Source organism: Pararge aegeria, chromosome 6 (genome assembly GCF_905163445.1).
Source record: "Pararge aegeria chromosome 6, ilParAegt1.1, whole genome shotgun sequence".
NCBI lineage: Eukaryota > Metazoa > Arthropoda > Insecta > Lepidoptera > Nymphalidae > Pararge > Pararge aegeria.
Window position 1 is genome coordinate 13,731,444 of NC_053185.1, and position 23,593 is coordinate 13,755,036.

At 35.3% G+C, this 23,593-nt stretch overlaps 1 protein-coding gene across 4 annotated transcripts in view; it reads left to right on the plus strand.

Annotated features, from left to right (window-relative positions):
• LOC120624201 (RNA-binding protein Musashi homolog Rbp6) overlaps window positions 1-23,593 on the plus strand; it is a 692,918-nt gene that overhangs the window by 649,943 nt on the left and 19,382 nt on the right. For all 4 annotated transcript variants that reach the window (XM_039890595.1, XM_039890597.1, XM_039890596.1 and 1 more), the window contains exons 8-9: window positions 1,954-2,036; window positions 23,197-23,281. In XM_039890595.1, the coding sequence (XP_039746529.1) occupies window positions 1,954-2,036; window positions 23,197-23,281 (168 nt within the window). The remainder of the gene's footprint in view (window positions 1-1,953; window positions 2,037-23,196; window positions 23,282-23,593) is intronic.

Here is a 23,593-nt window from a genome sequence, read left to right on the forward strand (position 1 = left end):
ACCCTTTTTATAGTATTTGCGCCGGAAATTACTTAGTAATAATTATGAAAACAACGATTTCTTAATTAGTATTCTGATTGAATTTCTTTAAATCTATTTTCTCTTAAAATGAATAATTCATGGTCACGTCTTGTGACGTCACGCAATGGGCGTGGCAGATTGTAATAGATTTAAAACAAAATAAATTATTATAAGTGATTTTGCTTTCCTAAAGCTATAATTATTCCTTGCTGTATTTCAAAATTAAAATGTTTATCCTCGTATAATTTTAACACATAAATTTAATATACTTTACATAGGAAAAGCATATATCATATGCACTATACTATATATATATATATATATAAAACAATTATTTTTCTTAACTACACTATATGTATATATCAAATTAATCTAAATGTTATTATTTTTCAGTATACATTCATCATCATCAGCATTACTTGCCCACTCCATAGCATCACACACCTTTGAGAACATTATGAGGAACTCTTAAGCATGGAAATTTCCTTACGACGGTTCCGTTCACCGTAAAAGCAAATGATATTTGATTGCTTTAAACGCACATAACTCCGAAAAATCAGCGGTACATGCAAGTCGTACCCACTGCACTATCAACGAAGTTTACTTAGCAATAATAATATATTAAAAATAGTTACAACGTGTACAAACCCCTAGTGCCACAAGATAGCCTTGTTTTAGAATGTTCAGAGCACCATATGGCCGCAACATTAATCTTTCAATTAATGTTTACTTAACTACCAATATCGCTGTCGTATGTGGAACAAACAAGTTAAACTTTTCAAGTGATCGTTGGGGAACTCTACCCGTTCCACGACGTCGACATAAACGCGCTCGGCGGGGTGTCTAGTGTTTACAAAAGGTCCGCTAATGCTATTTGCCATGGTGGACACGTCACGTCACTTATGTGTGTCTTAATCATTAGAGTTGGGACAAGCTTGCGCATCGCTTCCAATGCTTCTCACTGTCTGCAAAACTGGTGACGGATGATGTCACGAAATTATTAAAAAACGTGCTATTTATGGTTTTTAGGGTACGGTTCCGGCAAAAGGGACTCTATAACTAAGCACCCGCTGTCCATCTGTCTATCCGTCCATCCGTCAGAAAATGGCTTACACAAAAAATAAGCCCGAAATAAATGTTCTATACGTTTCTAGTTTTAGTGAGAATTTGTCAACGTGAAAAGGACCCTTGCATGATTTTAGTAGTTAACTTAGTTACAAAGTTAATGGATATGTGACATGCCGTGTTAAAGTTGTTGTTTGGAATTCTGTACACTGTAAATATCGGAAAGCGGTTCTGAGTTTTGGGATGCGTAATTCGAATTTGTTACTCATGAATCGTATGTGGAAAACTTGAACTCTTAAAGTTAAAATGGGAACGTATCGGCAAAGTTGCTCGTCGCAGTCCACGTGAATGTCTTGCAACCTTTAAGAGAAGAAATATTGCCAGGATTTCCGCCAATACTTGGATTATTAAATTTTTGAGGAACGGCCAAAGCTATTTCCAAGCTGCATCCGACGATAACGTCCTTTGTTCGAATCGTTGCGTCTTTAATATTACAAGAGAACAATTGACTTTAATTAAAAGATGTAGACATAATTCCAAACTAACGAAGTAACTTCTTGAGATCGACAATTAATTTTTGAAGTGTCGCCTTTATTAAAACAATTTCAATTGTTGTAGACAAATAAACTTTTATCAGGTTTCATTAAACTTTTATCACTTACACGTTTGAAAGGACAGACAGTTTTCTTATTTATTGGCACTCCGACAGATTACATCCGAAGAAGTCACGTAATAAATAATATATTTAAGAAAATATAAAAAAATATTTTAAGAATGATAGTTTTCTTGGTTCCTTGTTCCTATTATCTACTTATAATCGTATATTGATGTAATTTTCTGTAATTAACATAAGTTTTCTTGTTTCAGGTTTCGGTTTCGTCACATTTCAAAGTGAAGATATAGTAGACAAAGTGTGCGAAATACATTTTCACGAAATCAACAATAAAATGGTAAGTACCAAAAACATTTTCAGCCGAAAAACCTTTTAACGAAATAAGCTAAAAATAGTTTTTAATAAATAGGTTGCGAAATAAAATCCGCTCTTAACAAATAAAGCACTTTATAACACCTATTCAACGATATCCACTCAATCACTTCTATACGTGAAACTTTTTTTCGTCATCATTTCCGTGTATAAAGAGGCTGCCTGAAAAACCTTCATTTATATGTTGAGTTGACATACCTACTCGAAGCTGCATTTTACAAATAATAGTATCAAAGAATATTTTCACTTATAAAGTACATTGTACTTTGAGGAGTCGATTTAAATACAGAAACTACGGATCGATTTGAAAGGATAAAATGGGTTGGGAAATAATCTATTTATTTGCATTATTATTTAAATGTTCTTACCTAAATTAGTGGCAATACATATAGGTACCTAGATTTAATACTTTACCAAGATTCGTGAATTCCGTCCTAATGTTAATATTATCTTCCAAATATCAATTAGAGTAAGAAGTATCTGGCGTGGATCCAAACAGGGTTAATAAAACGCCACTAAGCCTTCAGCGTGCTTAGATTTTTCCCCACAAGAAGATGGGGACAAGTACATTCGAGAAGTTGCCATGAATTGTTTGGCCGAGCCAAAAGTAGATTAATCGCTTATAAGTTTAAAATCACTCTTCCAATGACATAAACATTGATTTAACTTAACAATTTAGCTTGAAACTCATTGTATTATCTGTAGGTTTGTTTATATATATCACTTTTTGATGCTTAGTGAAATTCCTCATGACAATGGCAATGCAAAAATTATTTCAGCATGAAAATGATATTGCAAAAAGTAAGGTTTTTATTAAATAAACTGTGAACTGTATTTAGTATGTTATTACGTCTAAAACGACAGCACACAGATCAGCATACAATACGGAATTAAAAACACCTTATTTGATACAATGGAACATATTCTGTATCTAAACTCGTTTTTCTATTTATAAAACAAAAAGTGGATATAAACAATCGATTTACAAGAAGTGGTCATAAATTAGTGTCATCTGCATATCTCCTGGGAAAAGTACAGGAGTACATGGCTAAGGATAAGTTTGCATAATATTAAAGAATATGTTAAAGCACATTTATTACAGCGAGGTTACTATAAAATTGATGAATTTCTTAATGACAAGGTTGCTTGGAAGCATCCGGCTCCGCTTTCATCTCTCACAAGATAGAAAAATGAATGTTAAAATATAAAATGTAAAATTTAAATGGTTGATGTTGAAAAAGAGCAACTGCTGAGTTTCTTGACGGCTCCTTCTCGGTAGAATCTGCCTTTCGAACCGGTTGTAGAGTCACTACAAACAGACAGACTTGACGTTTCAAAAGTGCTGAACTAGGCCTAATTGAAATAAATGCATTTTGAATAGTATGTAAATATATTACTCATTACTTTTAGTCTTGTAAAAGTAAAGTTATTGACGTTTCAATATCCATATTATATTATAGTAGGTATTTATGGTAGGTAAATATTTATCGGGACCTGTGAACCTCTTCGTAATGCTAATATTATGGGAAAAAATATCAATTAAGAGAAAGAATTGAGCTGGCAGCCATCCAACGATAGGCAATAAATCGTCACTAGTTTTTCGACGTGTTTAGGTATTACCCCACGGTCGGAGATATGACGGTTAGAAATGTCTCCATGCTATTTTTTTTAACTGACGCAAAAACAAAGGGGTATTATAAATTTATCGTGTCGGAGTATTATTAATTTTGTTTGAAAAGTGAATTAAGCGGGAGTGTTCTGAACTATGTTTAATGAAAATCGGTCCAAGATGGCCACTGGCACAAAATGGCGAATAACAGATTTTTTCGAAACTTCCTCAATATTTATGTCAAATAAAAGGATTTGCTTAGTAATTATAAAAAAATTACAAATTCAAGATGTCCGCTATAACAAAATGTATACGTTCACGGTCCAACTAGTCTGCGTATTGTATAATAGGTAATATGTGAGAGGTAATTGTTTTACGCTTAGCTTTCTTAGTATTCAATTTAGTGAAAATACCATTTGTCCTGCTAATGTTTTCAAATAGAATTATGAATGAAGTATTTTAATCATCCAGTTTATAATTGTTTAAAATTTTGAATTATGACATAACAATAATACAATAGTAATTGAAATATTTATTTCTAACAGCTCATAAAAGGTAAAAAGAGTATTATTGCTGTCTAATTAAAGTTTACTTACTTGTACGATTTTAAATGGTTTACCGTATACCGTAGAGAAAAAGTAATAAAGTATAAAAGTGATAAAAACGCCAATTTTCTATCAAAAAGTTTCGCTTATTCAAAGAATTGAAATCCAGAATCATTGAAACTAAGAAAGAATTGAAACCAAAACATTTGCAAGCATATGAGATGGAATCATGCAACTGAAAAAATTATGCCGTGACGAAAAGGCTACTTTCAAAAACTTCTTAGATCTAGCTTTGCAACATTTCTTTTACATAAAACGAAATACAACAATTTTTCATGTCTAGCCGGAGATTGTATGTATGTATGAGTGTATACAACTTGACCTAATTAATTCTTGATATTAACTAAATACTGTACATGACCACTTTATTAATTATTGATACAATAAAGCAATGTCATATTCTATTAGGCTTGTAAGTTATTGCATAATATCGACCACATGTCGCAATATGTACAAGCAGTCTTAACGAGACCATTATTTGTGACAAATCATGCTCTATATAGAATGTTACACAAATGACCCATCAATGAATCGAATACTACAAATACAGTTTTAGATATAGTTATAATATTAACATAACGGCTATCATCTTCATCCTTTGCTTTTTAATAGCTCAGTGCTCGTCAGAGGCCTCGTCTCTCGTAGGAGGGAATCTATAGCTTAGAGACACTCTATAATGCACCTTTTTTTGTCGTAGTTAGCCGATTGTTTTGTGGTATGATGGCTGATTAGTAGGAAATGCTTAGCATAAAGCCTCTGTACATTATATATTTTTTATGCAATATATAAAAAAAAGTTAGCAATCTTATATGGTGGAGACTAAGGTGATAGCGGACTTTTATCAAACCCTTAATCGGTTTCTAGGCAGCATCGTACCGGAACTTTAAGTCGATTTCAATCACAAATCTAGATACTTAATAATAACAAAACCCTCAGCTTTGTACCAGAAGGTGGTTAAAGGACTCTAATCTAGGATATCAGGCAATTTAATTACGTTTGATTAGCTAACCTTAGCTTTCATCATATCAACCCATTACAACCCATAGTGAGAAGGGGTTAAGGCCACAACTCTGGCCCAGTGTGGATTGGTGGACTCCACATACCTTTTAGAACATTATGTAGAACTATCAGGCATGCAGGTTTAAATGCAGGGCTAATTACTTAAAACGCACAATGAAAAAAAACAAAAACTTAGAAAAGTTACAGGATTCGAACACGGTCCCCCGAAAGTGAAGTCGAGCTCCTTTCCACTGGGCTATCACCGCTTACACCTTAGCTTTAGTGTTTTATTATTATAAATCATGAAAACTATAAGTACAAATACATTTTAAAGTAATTTAAGACCGTACACCATCATACTTAAATTCCTATTCCAAAAGATGATTGCTAAGCTGTAAAACAAAGAGCAAGACTCAAAGCAATACAGCACGTTTATTGTTGGCAAACTTTATTAAATATCATTAAAGCTTCCACGCAGCCTGCCATATTATTAATAACGTTATTATAATTAATGCATTTAACACCCACTATTACAAAAGGTAGTTTGCGATAGCGGTGCGTAATGCAACAAATCTAATCACGCCACCATGAAATAATAATTACTTTTAAACAACTATTATAAGCCTCTAATATCCACTGGGATACCGTTCCTTTCATATGATAATTATCATGGTGCTGAATAATTCTAATATTGTTCAAATTAGAATATAAACCAATTCAATTGTCAAATTATTGTTATCATCCACAATTATTGTGCCAATAAAAGTAAGTGCCTATAATATTGCCATAGCAATTAACAGAGAATTACAAAGTTGGTTACAAAATGTATTTGTTATAAGCCCATATTAGTAGAATTAAATGCTAACTTTAATAACATTTCGGTATGACAAAACTGTAAAGCAAAACTAATAATGTTTAGTACGTTAGCACTTTAACGATTTCTGTAGCGCGGTGGTTTAAATATTTGTTTTTAAACAATATACGCTGGGTTCGATGTTTAAATTAATTACATTATTATTTCCAAAATTATTAGTACCTACGTAGTGCACTCATATCTCTATCAACATTATATAAAGCAATTTAAGACATTGGCGTCTTTTGTATTTTAGAAGTTCTAGCATGATCGACTTTAGATCATGAAGACATCGGTACGAAATGCAAAAATTGTTTTGGGGTTTCGTGTCAAAAAGTTTTTAGTAGGTACCAGTCATGTGCTAGGATTTAGCGTAGTTGCAAGCCTCGTAGAGCACTTGGAATTGCCAATTTTATTTTTTCTACTTACATTCTATATTCATAGCCCTAAAACAGGCACTTTTGAAGCGTTCATACATGTTTTCATTATTGTGAGGATAACGTTATCTTAAAACTAAAGCTAGCAGGGTTCCGCCCTGTAAGGTTAGCCTGCGTGCCACGAGATTCACGAGTTATCTCTACCCATTATCTCGTCTATTTCTTTAGAAAAAATAAGAGTAACGTGTAGAGATAATTATCTCGTTGCGCTAGCTAGCCCTACAGGTCTAAGAAGAACCCACAACATAGCCACAGTTTTTTTTTTGCGTATACCATCTCACAGTCAATTAATATTTAGCTATGAAGTTGGGCAATTCATACCCAAAAGTTTAAGAAATAATAAGAAATAGCTAATATTTTAGACCTAAGAATCTGTGATTTATTTTATGTGGTATAAGATACTATATTATTAGCGTCAAGTCATGGTAATAGCGCGGTTTCTATGCCCCTCTTAAAAACCATTTGTCAAAAAATCTCGTATATTCACCTCCTATCTCAATCACCTTCGAAATTGGCACCACATGCCTCCAGGCGTTCACAAGGGCCATTATCTGTCTAGTCACTTAAACTTCCCTCATACTTTCAGTCTGAAAAGCCGGGGAGCAAATATCCCCCCGTTGTCGATGCATATTCCTGATTATTAATGCTTGTTTTTTGCCTCACCCCATTGTTTTGTACCTTAATGTACGAATGCATGGATAGCGGGAATCGGGGGTGATGTTCGCCCTAAGTGGAGCAAACAACGAACAAAGACATCAAACAAATGGGTAGTGTTTTAGAGTAATTACGGTTCGCTTCCGTGCGAGAGGTGTGTAAAGAGCGAAGCTCCCGTCGCGCCGTAATGTATTCGTCGCAGTCTTTAATAAAAACCCCGTCATTCATTCCCTCGTCTAATCCTGGAGACTAATTAGGGAAGAAATCGAAGCTTTTCAGACATAATCTTGCGAATTTGTCATTGCGTGCTCATTACATACATGTGCCTTTTGATGTACACATTGCTATTTGTAGTTTTTGTTCAGTTCAGGGCCCTGATACTCTACTACATTCCAACCTTTTCACTTTTATAATCACAATTTTACCTATATAATGCACCTATTATATAATGTTCTTCGATCGTAGTTTTTAAAGGACCTAAAAAAAGTCAGGGCTTAAATTAGATTCGTTATTTCAATAAAGAACTACTTCTGTTCATAAATGCAATTATTACAATAACTCACGATAATCAATACAAAACAATATGTATTAACGATTCATTGCCTGTTATTGTGATGTATTTTACATGATGATGATGATTATTTTTATTATCCTTTTTTGTTGAGTAAATTACCTATAGCGAATTGTTGCAACGTGTGTAACAAAACGTGAAGGTGCCCGTAATTGCGTACGTCAGTACGCCCCCACTTTGTTGCGTGCCACACAAATGATCAATGTAACGGTAAACTTCTTTTATACGTTGTTTTCGTTAACAATTTCGAGGCACAAAGTTGCCATGGAGTTTCAAAGTAGGTACATTGTTTTAAGTGTCACGCGGAATTTATGTGGAATATTTTGACACCGCGGGGTACAATATAGTGTAAACGCGACTCGTAAACAATGCCGCCCATTAAAAATTTGTGTTTAGCATATCATAAAGACATCTAATAGTTATATTTACGCAGGCAATAAAGAAGATAGAGGCGTCACGTCAGCGTCGATGTTTACGCTATGAGTAGCTGCCCTCGTAAATTTAATATGTCATCTCTTATATTAAAATGGTCGTTAAGCTAATAGCTGCTCCGCCTTCCTGCACGGGTTGATAGGGGTGATGGCGTGCTTTACATTAAACGGTAAGAACACGGTTAAAATTACACACTTCTTCCAAAATGGTATATAAGGCTTATTTTCAGGTGCTTCTATATGATTGTCTGTTTGTAGTTACTCTACCGATGCACCAGTTTAACTTTTTTTCTTTTGTGAAAATTACTGTCACAATATACCTAATAATTCATTACAACACCAACAGTTCTCCTAGTTTTCGTTTAAGTTAAATTAAGATACCTATTTAAATTATTTTATGTGAGAATTTCTCTAACATTTAATTTACATTTGGACTGAAATCTTCAGAAAGTAAAGTGCATATTTTGGCATAACTACTGTGATGTTATATGTCTCAGAAGGCAGGTAATATTAATTAAAATCTGAAAGAGTAATTGCAAACTTTTAAGTATATCAAAGAAAGTTTACGGGCTAAGGCTAGAAGTCTGCATTTCTGCCACATAATGCCACTGCCACTGCCAATGTTTTAATGGTAACGTACCATTAAAACATTGCAACTATTTCTCGTCAGTCTATCGCGTTAGTATATTAAAAAAAAAAAACTTTTCCCCGTAGTAGTATTCATCGCTGCATCTCCAAGAAACAAACATTATACATATAATGACAAAATATTAGTGTTTTTACACAAAGAGTGGATAAAAAAAACAATCGACTTACAATGAAATGGTCATAGTTACATCTGCATATCGTCTGTGGAATGTATGTTTGAGAAAGATTGAAAGACGCTTTTATAATATGATTCCTAGGGTAATTTTGGACATACTCGTACCAATGCATAAGTTTAAATAATATGTTAAAATACAATTATTACAGCTAGGCATTAAGAAATTTATAAATTGTATTGTATACTATTTATAAATTTCTCAATGACAACTTTGCTTGGAAGGATCCGGCTCCGCTTTCACCTCTCAGAAGATAGAAAAATGAAAGCTAAAATATAATTGTTTGATGTTTAAAAAGAGCAACTGCTGATTTTCTTGCCGGCTTCTCGGTTTAATCTGACTTCAAAACCGGTGGTAGAGTCACTAAAAACAGGCAGACTTGCCGTTTCAAAAGTGCTTATACACTTGAAATAAATGAATTTTGAATTTTGAGTTTGAATTTTACATTTGCCTAACATCAACAAACAAACACGAGTTCGCATTTGTAATGTTAAATATGGATTTCAATGTTTTACATTGTTTTAAATATTCAGAAATAAATAATGTTATATTAAATTGAGTTTATTTTTATTAAATACAACAAAAATAAATCACGGGGCTGGCGTGAAATGTTTAAAATATAGTGCCATAGGATTCTACGCCGAACATCAATTTCTATTTGCCGGATTTAAGCAGGCCAGGCTGACACCTGAGCCTTTTCTTTACCTGTTACGCACGAAATTTCATAATAATACCCAAGTCATCCCTTTTCCACGATACGTGTTAGGTTTTGTGTATATTGAGTAACAGGCGTGAACGAAAAAAATCCTTTTCCAACGTTACCCCTTGCCACAGTTTCTCTTGTTATTTTATCAACCGAAGTCTATATTTCGCCTAAATTATATGGTAATAATGGATCTACAGTAGAAGGTTTTAGCGAGCTAGCCTGAAATTTATTAATGTACGCGTGATACCTTTAATTCAATGCCATCTCAACTAATTTAGGAATCGTTTTGCAGGGCTCCTAAAAGTCTCAGAATTCTTCGGATGTGCGATGTGTGATAGCCCATCAAAAATAGTAATCTATAATTATATTATAAAACTGAGAAGCTTTTTTGCATATTTGATGGCGCTTACCTCAGAAACTACCACTTCAAATATATATTTAACGTTTAACAGCCCAGTAATTTAAATTTTTTTTTTGTTGTATCTTCTACTCCTAGTCAAAGCTAGTATATTTCTTAAAGTTATGATTATTTTTATATTATGGAAGGAATCGTCTCCAAATTATTTTGTTTCAGAAAGAATAGGTATGCTTAAACTCTTCATTCCATACATTATTGTGTGAAAGTACAAAATGATAACGCAAAACAACTTTAAAAGGTGTAAAGAGAAACATACATTTACGCTTTCAGAACGTGGCAAAGTGAGCAATGATATAAAAGTGCACTTGCCTTCAAGCAATCGCATAAACACTTTTGCGAAACCATTTTGGGTATTGCGTACATTTTTCTTCTCGATCGTACATGAAGCAAACAAATGGTTTCCGTTTAGGAAATAACACTAAAAGTAGGCACATTTGAAACTGCCACTTAAATCTTCAGATCCTCGATCGCCATTTCTCTTAGCGTCTTAACGGTCTAGCGCAGTGATTCCCAAAGTGTCCGCCTACTCGCCCTTCAAAGCCGCATCTTCCTCCAAATGCCATAAATTATAAAACCTTTAATGGTTATTTTGAAAGTAAAATACCCAATATTTATTTTAGACTAGCTGCTGTCTACGTTGTTCGTCTGCGTTTATTATCTTAAAGTAGCTCTGTTACTCTCCTTCCTTTAAACTAACCATATGCCAAAAATCAAGTTGGTTGGTCGCTTAGTTACGCCCTAGTGAAGCAAATAACAAACAGATACAGTACGAAAGGTATTTATAATATTAGTAAGCATCAATAAAAGTACTCCAAATTTATGTTAAACTCAAATACTCATTAACATGTTGAATATTTATGTATGCAGTAACCACGATAGTGTTTCGCCGCACGTCGTTTAAAAATATATAATATATTTGGAATATAAGTTTTATGTCCCAAATATAGAATTTCCATATCTCACAAATTACAACTTTTCGTACTCAAATTATTATTCAATTTTAATTTTTAACTTGTTTCTTATTTGAATGCCACTAAGTGTTATCATGCATGTGTTTTATTTAGGTTTTGTGTAAAAAACATTGTGATAGATTTTAGCTAAGTCTCGGGGCTGTGCTTACTTTAAATTTGAGCAGCAGTTGGAGATTTTATTTTCGAAGGACTTTGACAACCATAAGCCTTATATTGTAATCAAAACCTTGTCTTTACTGCTACTTCATTCTTATCATTTCTTATAAAATAAAGAACTCATTAATCCATACATGTCTCCACTAAAATTCTGACGTGTATAACTGCGCAGCCTAAATTAAATACGTCCTTTTTGATTTGAAATCATATAAAAATAGACAGATTAAATGAAAAGAAAAGCATTACATGTTCCTTGGAGAATCTGTACTTTGCTGCTATCAGCGGAAAGATTGGATATCTACATCTTAATAAAAGTGTCACAGTTTAGTTCAACACTTTTAACAATCTCTGCTACTTCTTTGATCTAGAGAACGTATCTTTAAACTGACACGCTCGGAGTGATAATTCGTATCTGCGACCGCTCGTCCCTCCCTCCCTCGAACCGGAGCGGGCTTCGAACAATCAATCACGTGTTCCTTTGCAGGCGTGATTACCATAAACTTCTCGTTTTAACAGCACCCAGAGCTTCTTCTAAGCATTATCGATCTCTCCGGGCCCAATTTTATTCCTTCTATTTATCAACTTCTCTTTGTAAGGGTCCCTTTTCATTGAAACTTGCAATTGGCAACTTGTACGACTGAATTCAGAGATTTGCTACACCCTCTTTTCTTTAAAGATTTATTTAAGTTTATACTGGAGGGTGTTTTCTGTTGTGGTCAATAATAAGCAGTTTCTAAGAAATACTGAAGAAGTAACCAATCTTTACTTTGTAAATACTTTATTTTACAATTATTATTTCATTTTCTAAGAAATAAACTCCGATAAAGAATAAAAATAAACAGTCAAATTCCTGGCAAATGTTACGACGAAGAGCAACTTCATAATAAAAGGTCTCCTCAATATAATGTGCTTTTACGAATAAGGTCAACTTGAAGGTTGAACACGCCTAAATGAAGAGTCCCGAAATGTTAATAGAATGCGAGGAAATAGAAAGCGCCTCTACTCCGCCATGTCGCACTGTCATTAATAATGTAGCCCAAACCATGATAGGCACTGCCGTTGGGTTTCACATGCAATACTTGTCTCCACTGGATTTAAACATTCCATTCGCAACACTAAATGGAATAAAATGAGTGATTTATTTGTAAACAGGATACTATAACATTTTTGTGTCCAAAGATGCTTCGTCAACTGACATGCAAATATGGAATGGTAGCTAATAATTATTCAGTCAACAATTAATAACTTAAGAGTATGAAACAGTGACGTGTAACTAAATAATCAGATTTTACAATGCTTTCAAATAATTTAGTTTAAAATAAAAAATGAAATTGAATTAATTTCTTGAATTCGGTATGCCAATGAAATGACAAATATTATCACCTCAACCAATTGACGTCCACTGCTGCACATATGTATTTTGTAGGGAGTTCCACAATACATGGTCCTGGGGCGCTTGCCTCCAGCGGCTCCCAGCTACTCGCCTGATGTCAGAGCCAGGAATGTGGCTTTCTTTTCTCTATCCATACAAAGATTTGCCCGGTAATGACCACGCTGGGCAGGCGGGTTGGTCATCGCAGGGCTAGACTGATCGCACCGGCGTCGCTGCTGCTTGACACCGGTCGGTGCCATTTATTCAGTCTAGCCAATTTGAAGTGGTTATAACGCCACTTGTCGGTCCCCAGAGCCTCGTCGATTAGACGGTAGGGTGCACCACGTGCAGGTGAGGTTAGCATTTTGGGAGGCTGACTGGTACTAACCTCCCACTTACACTCCGTCGAGTCAAATATTACGATTAAAAATAATTCGAGTGAAATATAAAATGTTTGATGCTAATGGCGTTATTAAGTAATTTTTCACGCATTTAATATCCAACTTATCGTAATAGCTTACACTACATAATTTGGAACAATCTCCACGAGGTTTTTAACTTAAAATTTACAAGTTCGATTAAAATCTGACTCCAATCACTAGTCGAACAACCACCCAATTTCCTATGTACCTTTTACTATATAAATTTAATGGTTATAATGTACACACGGCACGCAATTCCCAAGTGACGCAACTAACGTGAAGCAACGCAAAGACGTAAATTATGGCTCAACAGGCCTTTCCGGCCGTTAACGATTTCGCCTCGAACTTAAATTTGAAGCGTGAAAGAAAATTAATTAATCACAGGTGGCGTACGGCAAGGCACGGCCCGCCTCATATACGCTCGTATCGACCAAATTGTACTACTTCTACCTGTAATAACCACTTGCCTATATTGTATAAAACTGTTGGGATTTTATTTCAGAAAGATTAAACGTAGCTTCTTGTCCAGAACTTGTTTCTTTAAGTATTAAAAGTACAAATTGTGCTTATTAATAATAGATAAAAACAATGATAGTTTTATACATATAAAAGTCTAATCTAATAAGTTTGATGTTATCACAGTTTTTTCATAGGGAATCCGCCTAATTTATTATAAAGATAAGTTACCTTTATGACTAAAAAATTAGTCCTTACTTAAAATAATCGCTACAATATTCCAAATGATTTGAATCCAAAACTTTTTTAAATAAACTTGTATAACATGTAATGAAAGAACATTTTATAATATTATCATTGGATAAATTCGCCACCATATAACCCCAGGTAAATGTTATTTTAGTCACCCTCAGAGCTTAGAATTAATGTATTCGACACCCATATTCCACCGGACAATGTGTCCTGTGAACCGCACCATATGGCAAGGTGGCGTGCGACAAACGATCCAACTATAGCATTTTTGAGGTAGTTTTTTGTGTGAGTGTAGATGCGTAAGAAAGCAATATTAGTGGGAGCAAGCATCATCAATAAAGGCCATACGTTAGGCCAGGCCGGTTCATTACTGCGCTCGGCGCGACTTCTCCACATTCCCATTACGGGGGAGTTAGGAGACGCGAGCGGCGATAAATAGCGGCAGAGGAGCCCTGTTTTATTTCTCGTGCACAATTTCATTTACATTAGAGGTGCTGAACTGAATTTCCTCCCGGGAGTCGTATGAAAGTCGTGTACAGATTCATGCAAAACAAGTTACGAGCGGGGCCACGTGCCGCAAGCCTTAATCTAGTCCGTGGCGGGCTGACGAAGGCGCCGCCGCCGCGCTCCAACCCACTTAATTGCTACTAATTGCTACAGCTTATAATGTGTATGTACATCGTAAACCAGCACCAACTACTATTAATTTCAAAACACCATTACGGTATTTATCCTCCTTAACTAACGTATAAAGAAAACGTTCGCTCAGAAAATGTAATCCAGATAATAACATTACCCGATAAGATTGGATTTGCCTTTATAGCACTCGTCCGTAATGTAAACTTGACCAATGAATTTTCATTACCTAATGAAAGCAGAGGGCGTTTGACAGAGAAAAGAGATGCTACATCGCCGACCGTAGAAACATCCAATTTCGCAAATTGAAGCTGCATTAACGCACACGTAACGGATGCCGACATTCCACAATTATGTACTTAAATGCAAATCGCTCTCATAAGTAGTCTTTAATACCACTTTTTCAGATCCAGTACATCGTTTGCATTTTCATTTGGAATTCGCCGTGGAATTCATTCTTGAAGCGTTTCAATTCGTACATGGAAACACTTTTATAGGGGTTTCGCTCGGCGTCTCCACCTAATATTATACAAATTTCATTATTGCACGTTTCTATTGACTAAACTGTGTGGTCGCCGTCTCAGCCGGTCGTTCACGATCGTTTTATTCTTTTTCTAGTACATTCGAGTGGCTCTTAAGCTTGATACGAATTAGTTAAGCAACGAGTCTACGGTAATCTCGCCCGCTTACAATTGCAAACGGCCGCTAACACTGCTGAGTAGTTGCCAATACGCATTTTGTTTGCTTTGCTCTCGATTTAACTATTCTTTTTTGAGTGCCATTTGCCAAGTTGTGCAATTACCTGAGTCTTTGCCTCTATTGCCTGGTCCAGTATTTTTTTTTCAGCTTTAACTGGCTAGCTAATAATGTCTTTCTAAACTTCATAGCGGAAAAACAGCAACTTAGTTCGCATGGATTTTCTTTCTGAACGGAAAATATCATGTCCAGGATTAGTCAATGTCACAGTGTAGTTATTTAATGAATGCCATGCGAAATCACGTTAACCTGTTGGTCACAAAGTAACCATCGGCCACGCCTTCAAATTTATTGTATTTAGTAGGGATTGGCTTGTAACCAAACCTCTTTGTTTCGTAAAAAGCAATGATGAATCATATCACAGTAGAGCCCAACTTTTAACAACCACTCGTATCTATAAACATACATAATTTATAAAAGCAAGTATTTATTCAAATTAGCATATTAAAGTATATTGGTTCACTGTATTTCTTTGTCGTCTATTCAGCGCGATTTACCAAAATAAATGGTTCCTCATTTCTTTTAAAGTATAGAGGAAAGTTTTTATTTAGCAAATCCCTAACAAAAATCCCTAACAAATCGGTATATTAAAAGCCAGATCGAGTGCCTCATTTTGCTGAGAACATTATTCAGAATACGCGATTCAAGTAAAAAGAAATAATTCTAGGGGCTTAACGATCAATTTTCTAGAAATAACTTTAGACGCACCCGTTCTACTGCGATAAATTTTGCAGGCATATGCATGCGCCTTGTACCAGCCACAATGTCTCTTAATATTTGATGTCTGAGTTACACTTCTATAATAGTTACTACGCTAACATAATATTAAATTCACACAATTATTCCCCTGCAATGTCGCAGTAGGTACCTCATCTACAATAGAAATATTATGTTCAATATTTTTCATTGTGACCTTTGTTTTGATATAAATGTTTGATTCTATTTACCGTAGGTGAGCTAGCGTAGGTTTTTAAAACACACAAAGACATTCTGTTACCATATTATGCAAAAATCAAATAAGTAATACACCCGTCAATATTACTTAGAAAAAAATATTTTCATTACGTTGTATTTGTCATGCGATATTAGTATAAAATTATCTAATAGAACTACGCTGATTTGACTTGCGTGCTTATTTTCTTGGTATTTTTATTTAATACTATAATTTTATATACTGACTTGAAAATAACAAAAATGTATCCTCATATTATTTGATTTTAAAAAACGGATGAATATAACTTTTTTATTGTTAACGTACTCATATCTACCTAATTTAAACAAGAAATTTGTAAGCTTAACTTTAATTTGTATGTTAAGGGGAGTAACATTAGCCTACATAAATTACATCGAAAAAACCTCTTACGATTAAGGTTTTGCCAAGTCACAGACGTTAGCCGTCTAAAAGGATATTGATTACTTTACTTTTCCACTTCTGCCGTATATAGGATGCTTACTGTGGCATAAAGTTACTAAGTTTGAAGCTTACATCTAATTCAGATGATAAAATACAGGATTACTACGTTTGCAATGGCATTAAACATGGTTTAGGCTACAATTTTAATAAATACTAACCGTGCGTTGTTTGCTTCATAGAGTGAAGTATTAGTCTGCCTGAGTTACTTTTTTTCTGTAGGATATATTTAAATGTTATTACCTCTTCAAGTTAAAATGGAAAGAAAAAATATTTTAGTGAGGTTCAGTAAGGTACTACTGAATTAATCAACGAACTTAGGCCGCGGAATAAAAGCGAAGATAACTTTACACCGAGAAACCTTCTAATGCAAATACGACAACAAGTTTTTAGGTCTGCTTTTACGCAGCATAGCATTTATAACCATAGAAGGGAAACAACAGTAGACACGAGTAGTACAAGCGGACAGAACTAGTTCCTCGTAAAGTGAGAGATTGTAAATAGATTTTTAACGAATACACTTACTTGGGTTATGAACAAAATTTAACACAGCATCACACGCGACTATCTAGAAATTTATTTTCAAGCAATGTTTGAATATAAAAGTTGCGCGAAATACACGAGTGGCTGGAGGGCTATCTGTAAAGCGTTGCAGGTAACGTTACCGCTTATCGAAGACGGGCGACGCGACGACTCGATCGTATATCTGATTTGAATTTCGCGCATTACGGCCCATCGCACCCCGGCCGCCCTCTCCACGCCCGTGCCCCCTCGGTAAACACTCGCAACACTTTAAGTAACTGCGCTGAATTTCGCAGGATAACGCCTGCTGACGTTTATGTTACTCCTTGGAACAAGAGTTTCGTAAATACGGTAAGATTCTTAAGGCGTAAGCAGGGATGGCGAACCAGGAATACGAAAAATTAAATTGTTTCTATCGGGGGACCAGACAACGCTCTTTTAGAAATATTTCGTGAACCCTATAAAACATCTCGCACTGTTGCTGCTGCGCCTGCTGAATTGGTATTTCTTCTGAGTATTGCTATTTTGAAAGCATACATTATTTATTGTTTAATGTTTGAAGTTATTTCAAAACTTTCAGCTGTCGCTCTCCTCGTGTCTTTTGTTAAATAGCTGTTATTATATTTTCGAATATTTATTTTGCCTAAATTAAAATGAATGAAAACCACGCAATCGATATGTACGCTTGCATTTATATTTTGATTTTGTCTCACGATTAATTTTTCTATCAAACTAACATTCAAATTTATATAAATTCAGAATAGTTTGACAACATTAAACATTTTGTAAAAATTGCTAGGTACATAAAAGTAAAAAGGTTCACCATCCCTGACGTACAGATTTTATTACAGGTGACCTGTTGAGCGTAAGTTTAGACACAGAAGGAGTTTTTATAAGATACGTTTCCTTAATATACAACCACAATAACATTTAAGAAGTCCATTAATGTTTGCATTGAAATTACATTGTGAGATGGCGATAACAAAAAAAAAAAAAAAAAACACCCGGCTAAGTTTGTTGTGGGCTTCTTCTTAGACCGGGACGCGTTTGGAACCCTCGTAGCTTTAGTTTTAAGTTTACGAATGTGGTTATCGCCATCATCTCACTACCGTGTAATTCTTATGTACGCATCAAAAGTGCCACCTGTGGGCCTACTTGAATAAAGATATTTTTGACTTTTGACTTTTGACATAGTAGTCGTCAAACCTGCTACCATTTCCGTGAATGCGTAACGGTAACGGTTACAAAATGTCTGTAACCACAGTAACCTAGCAGTGTAGTGTATGGGAAGCCATATAAATAATGACAAAAATATATCCCATTCAAATAGCAGAAGCTACAAGAACTGCCACGAGAATCGATACGTTACTACTGCTGCAGATGTTCATAACAGAGGATTATCTCTAGACATCAGATTATGCGTTTGCTCGATAAGACTGCAAAATGAATAATACATTATTATACATTTTAAAATAAAAAGTCGTTCTTTTAGACATACTTTTACGTGACAAAAACAAACGGCTTATATCAATAAAGTAGCTTAGTAAAAGGGACATAGTAACATGCTAAAGGTATTTTAGTATAGGTGTGTTTGTGGAGCTCTCACCTAGTCTCCGGTTCCCACGCTCCGCCTTCCGTTTAACGGCAATCAGGGCCAAGCTACGACGCTCAGTCAATACCAAGGCGAGAGGTTTCTCTGATAAACTTATCTCAGCCTCCCCTCCCGCTCTTCGATCCGTCTTCGTTTACATCTCACGTACGTAGGTACAAGTATGTCCTTACGATTTTCGTATTTCGCGTCATGTGATTCGTGTTTAAGACAATTTAACACAAGATAATTACTACCTTGTATTTACTTTGCTGTTATTTTTTTTGTGGACGCTATTAAAAGTACTTCTTGTACCTTAAAAGATTGTGGAACCGTAAGGTATTACATAAAAAAGCGAACACTGCATCTGAAGATGCATCAGATACCTACTAATTATCACAAAAGAACAACATGAAACAATAAAGAACAGCTGATTTTAGAAAAAGATCAATGACAAATTTTACCTACGTAGGTAGACACTCTTGCAATATTTTGTACTCTTATAAAACTAGTCTGGTTGGCCGGTTGCCCAAAGTCCGAAGAAATTTGAAAGGAAACAGAAATTTCAGTTTAAGAAAAACAAACGCAAAATCTTATAAAATGCTGTTAACGTCAACATACATGCGAATAAGTTCGGTAAACATATACCTACTGTACTTTCGAGAAGTTGGTTTATTTTGTAGTTTCTTGAATCGTTCCACGCTCGACAGGAATCTGCAACGGTATACATAGGTACTAATGTTAAAACTTCCACCATTTAGCTATTCTACACGAGCAATGAAATAACATTGTCGCCAGAAAACAATGTAGAGCATCTATTCCACATTGTTTTGCAGGCATTTGATCTCTTTGTTTCTTTTCTTTAATGACTCTTTATTTAATTTTAATTATGTCATAGTTAACTTTTCAACAAGTTAGTTCGCTTTTCACTTGAAAAATGTAGTAGACTAAGTACTTATTGGTAAGGGTTTAATCTATTAGTCTGATGCTCACCTTTTTTTAAGTAGTTTTTTGTATTACTTGAGAGAAATTAAGACCGCTTTATCCTTCGGACTTAAGACAGTTCTGTCAAGCACTATTAAACTTTGGTACAAAATTTTCCCGCATAATACTCTTTTCATCAATCCCCAAAAGTCTGGATGTTATAATTCCATGTCTAATCGGGAATTATTAACACTCTACACAGTTCTCATAAAGGCATAACTTGTGAGCTAATCAGTATACAGAAGAAGTCAATGAAAGAAGATAACGTAATCGGTTTACATATTTCCCTAGAATTATTTTATACCTTTTTTATACGTCGACACATTTTTATAGGACCATAAAGGTGAATTAAAAAAACATCAACCGAGCAGCCGCATATTTTGTAAGCGTATCAACGAAGAAAAGGTTGTAATAGCGAATTACTCACACAAAATTCTTTTCAGTACAAACACAAATTAATGTGTATGCTTGTATCCCCAATCTCCTTTATACAAATGAAAATAATATTTGAAACAGAATGAGTGTATATTCATTGGGTATAAATTCACAATATGATCCATCTGGGGTACAAGTTCTAAATTTGAGGTAAAAATTTTACTACAGAAAATAATCACTTAGGTACGTAATTTTTTTTATTCCACCTCTAAAGGAATTGCCGAAATCAATGGAGTAAAAATTTAATGACTGCTTTCACGTTCGCATTAATACCACTCGAACTGCGAGTGATCAGCGAAGGTGGCGAAGTATGAAACGCGGTGTTTTCCAGCGAAACAATTAAATTTCGCACACATCGATAGGATTAAGGGCACAATTTGAGGGCGGCAAGGCTCAAGTTCAAGCGGCAGTAAGCTTCAGCCTATAGCGTCTTAAGTCCGCTCGGTTAAACTGAGATCTTTGCGTCGATGTCGGATACTCGATCGGATTCAATCGATATAACGTCGGGGCGCGTCTACCTAGCAGGGCTAAATACAATTTACCTTTGTTATTTTTCGTGTCATTAAACTGCGTCGCGATTTTGAACGCTTGATCGGGATTGCGAACTCCGATGCGAATTGTTTGTGAGCTTTTGTTTCCCACTCCGGTCGCCAGCGACGCGACATCAATTAACGTCGAATCCCGAACAAAATTTTCTTCATGGCCGTTTGTATTATTGAGGATAGATTTAATACAATTATTATTGACTCCGAAATGAGGCTGAATATTCCGATTAAATCTTTGTCAGCGGAAAAACTGGGTTGATTGATTTAACTTCTAAATCAATCGTAGCGGTAAATGTCACATAAATATCATTCTTGCGGTATCACTTATGGTGACATTTGTCAATCATGTCCCCTCGTTTGCGTGCTATTGAACAAATGTGGATGACCACATCGCTGGCGTAGGCTCTGGTTCATTTGTTAGGCTTTAACGGCAGTGACAAATTGCGGCACACTGTACTTTTATTTAGCAAACGATCGAGGAAGACCGAAACCCATTGTTTTCAAACTGCTACGCCATAACTGTTTGTAACAGTTTACGTTTTCAGAATAAAAAAGTCAAGCTTTTGATAGTGGTAGTCCATCTAAAACATAAACACTCAGTTTATAACACGTACATGGGTACTTGGCTGTAATCTAAGCATTGAAGTTCAGCATCACGTGTTGATTATTCAGTCTTATCTAGGCATAAAACTTGGTGGAAAGACACTCAACACGTTGGAGTCTCGCACTCACTTCCCCGCGTTAATGCAAAAGCACGTAGTTTCATGTCGGCGTAGAAAGTTGTGCAAAGTGCACAAAGTGCGCGAACGCCGCGGCAAAGCCTTCATTTGTCGGCTCATGACGTCCGCGTGACAAATGTCGACGGGACTTTATGCACCGTACCTACGACTACAACGAGGACGCGTCGCGATTATGCATGGCGATGAAAAATAGCTCCGAGTTTTAGTCCGTCTGCCAAGCGGTTTTTAACGTAACAATTTGTCATGAGAAATCCATGTGTTTTATGAATGTATTCTCTTAAAGCAAGCAAGTTTTTTTGGGGAACCATTATTTATTGGTAGCAATGGAATTCGCATCTTAGACATTAAGGCAATGATGTAAACTTAAGTTGCAACACAATTTTTATATAAATTTAATATCTAGCTATTTCTTAAATTCAATTAAAAAAAATCTGGTCTCAAATTTTACAAAAGACGTTTAAAGAAAAGGGCTGTTCAAATGTTTTTTACATAATGTAAGCCTATGTACTTTTCGGACGAATTTCACTCGGTAGCGAAATAATTTCTATTGCTAGAGGTTTGGGTTAACGTAGATTGGGTAATTTATATCTGCCTCCAGCCTCCCTCCGTAGTGGGGTAGGAGATACAAGCTCTGAAGTAAACCATACCGTTCGTTAAAATTGCTTAATGGATCGATTAAACGTAGAGTTTAATTATAAGATACATTAATTTACCTTAGTCGTCGCTGTTTTTAACATTCATTAACGATCTTCCTTAAGCGCTTCTTATAAAGTTGTATATCCATTATACAAAAAATATGTATATTAAAATATTTTCAAACACGACATTATAAACCAATTTAATTAAGATTATAAATCTAGCGAATGATCTTATTTAATCGCAGGTGAGATGAGAGCTTTTATTTCATACAAAACTGTCTGGTCAACATATTAGTTTAGTACAATATTTCAAGCGATGATTGTATTATTTCTATATTGACAGTGTGTTTCTAAATGTCTTATATGATACAGCATAATCGTAAAGACCTGACCAGTGATCAAGTATACTAATACGCAAGCAATATAAATCAAAACAGAAACATAATCTTACAATTTCAAATCACACAATATATGTACCACAATCATTTAGATTTTATCGCTCTGCATAATGAGTATTCAATGTTAAGCCTTTTGACTTGATAAAGTATATTAAAATTCAATTTGTGAGTCGTACCGTGAAGCAGAACGGATTGCCGACTGATTTTGTCACCCCCTTTTCTTCCATAATTTTGCGACTCACCCAATTTTGAGATGATATTTACTTAGTGCTGTCAAGTACAATAATAGCAATTAATTCTTCAACATTGCCATCGCCCTAAATTCTTGCGGTCTCGAAACAACAGCGATATATATTTCTATTAGTACTAATTCTATCGCATGCAAATCTATAAATGAAATTCAATTTACAGACTACAAGTATACCATTTGCACTATTTTCTTTGTGGAATTTAATAAATTTTTTTTTTACTTCGTCATAACTTTCTTAATTACGATCGTCTTACAAATACAATAGAGTTATCACATCAAACAAATCCTATTCTTTGATAAAAAAAATTATATCAAAATAGTTGCATAAGTAGATCCTATCATCCTAAACTATTTATTTATTATTTTATATATAGCGTATTAAAAAATTACGTTTAGCCAGTACAGGTGTCGTGTGACTTACGATCACATACAATCAAGCTGTTTTTTATGGGATTATGTTCCTACTTTTATCGATTTGTATTGTTTCAGGTGGAATGCAAAAAAGCACAGCCGAAAGAAGTCATGCTTCCAGCAAACTTGGCGAAGACGAGAGCCGCAGGACGCGGCGCCTACGGTGAGTTGCTAGGTAGCACCGTGGCAGCCGGCGGCGTTCGGTACGCTCCCTACCCCATCCATGCGCCCGCGCAGCTCCTTCTCACGGGTGCAGGGGCTACCGGTGCCGCCACTATGTATCGCCGTGCGCTTGCTGCCCTGCGCCCTACTCCGCGGCCCCCACGACCGACTCTAACCCCTATTACCATACCGCCACTGGCGTACTCCGTCTCTGAACTTCTTGGAGCTCATGCTCTTGATCTCCCGACTATCTACTCTCCCCTTACCCACTCGACGTTACCCACTGCGATGCCCCTTTGATCCGCAATCCTCT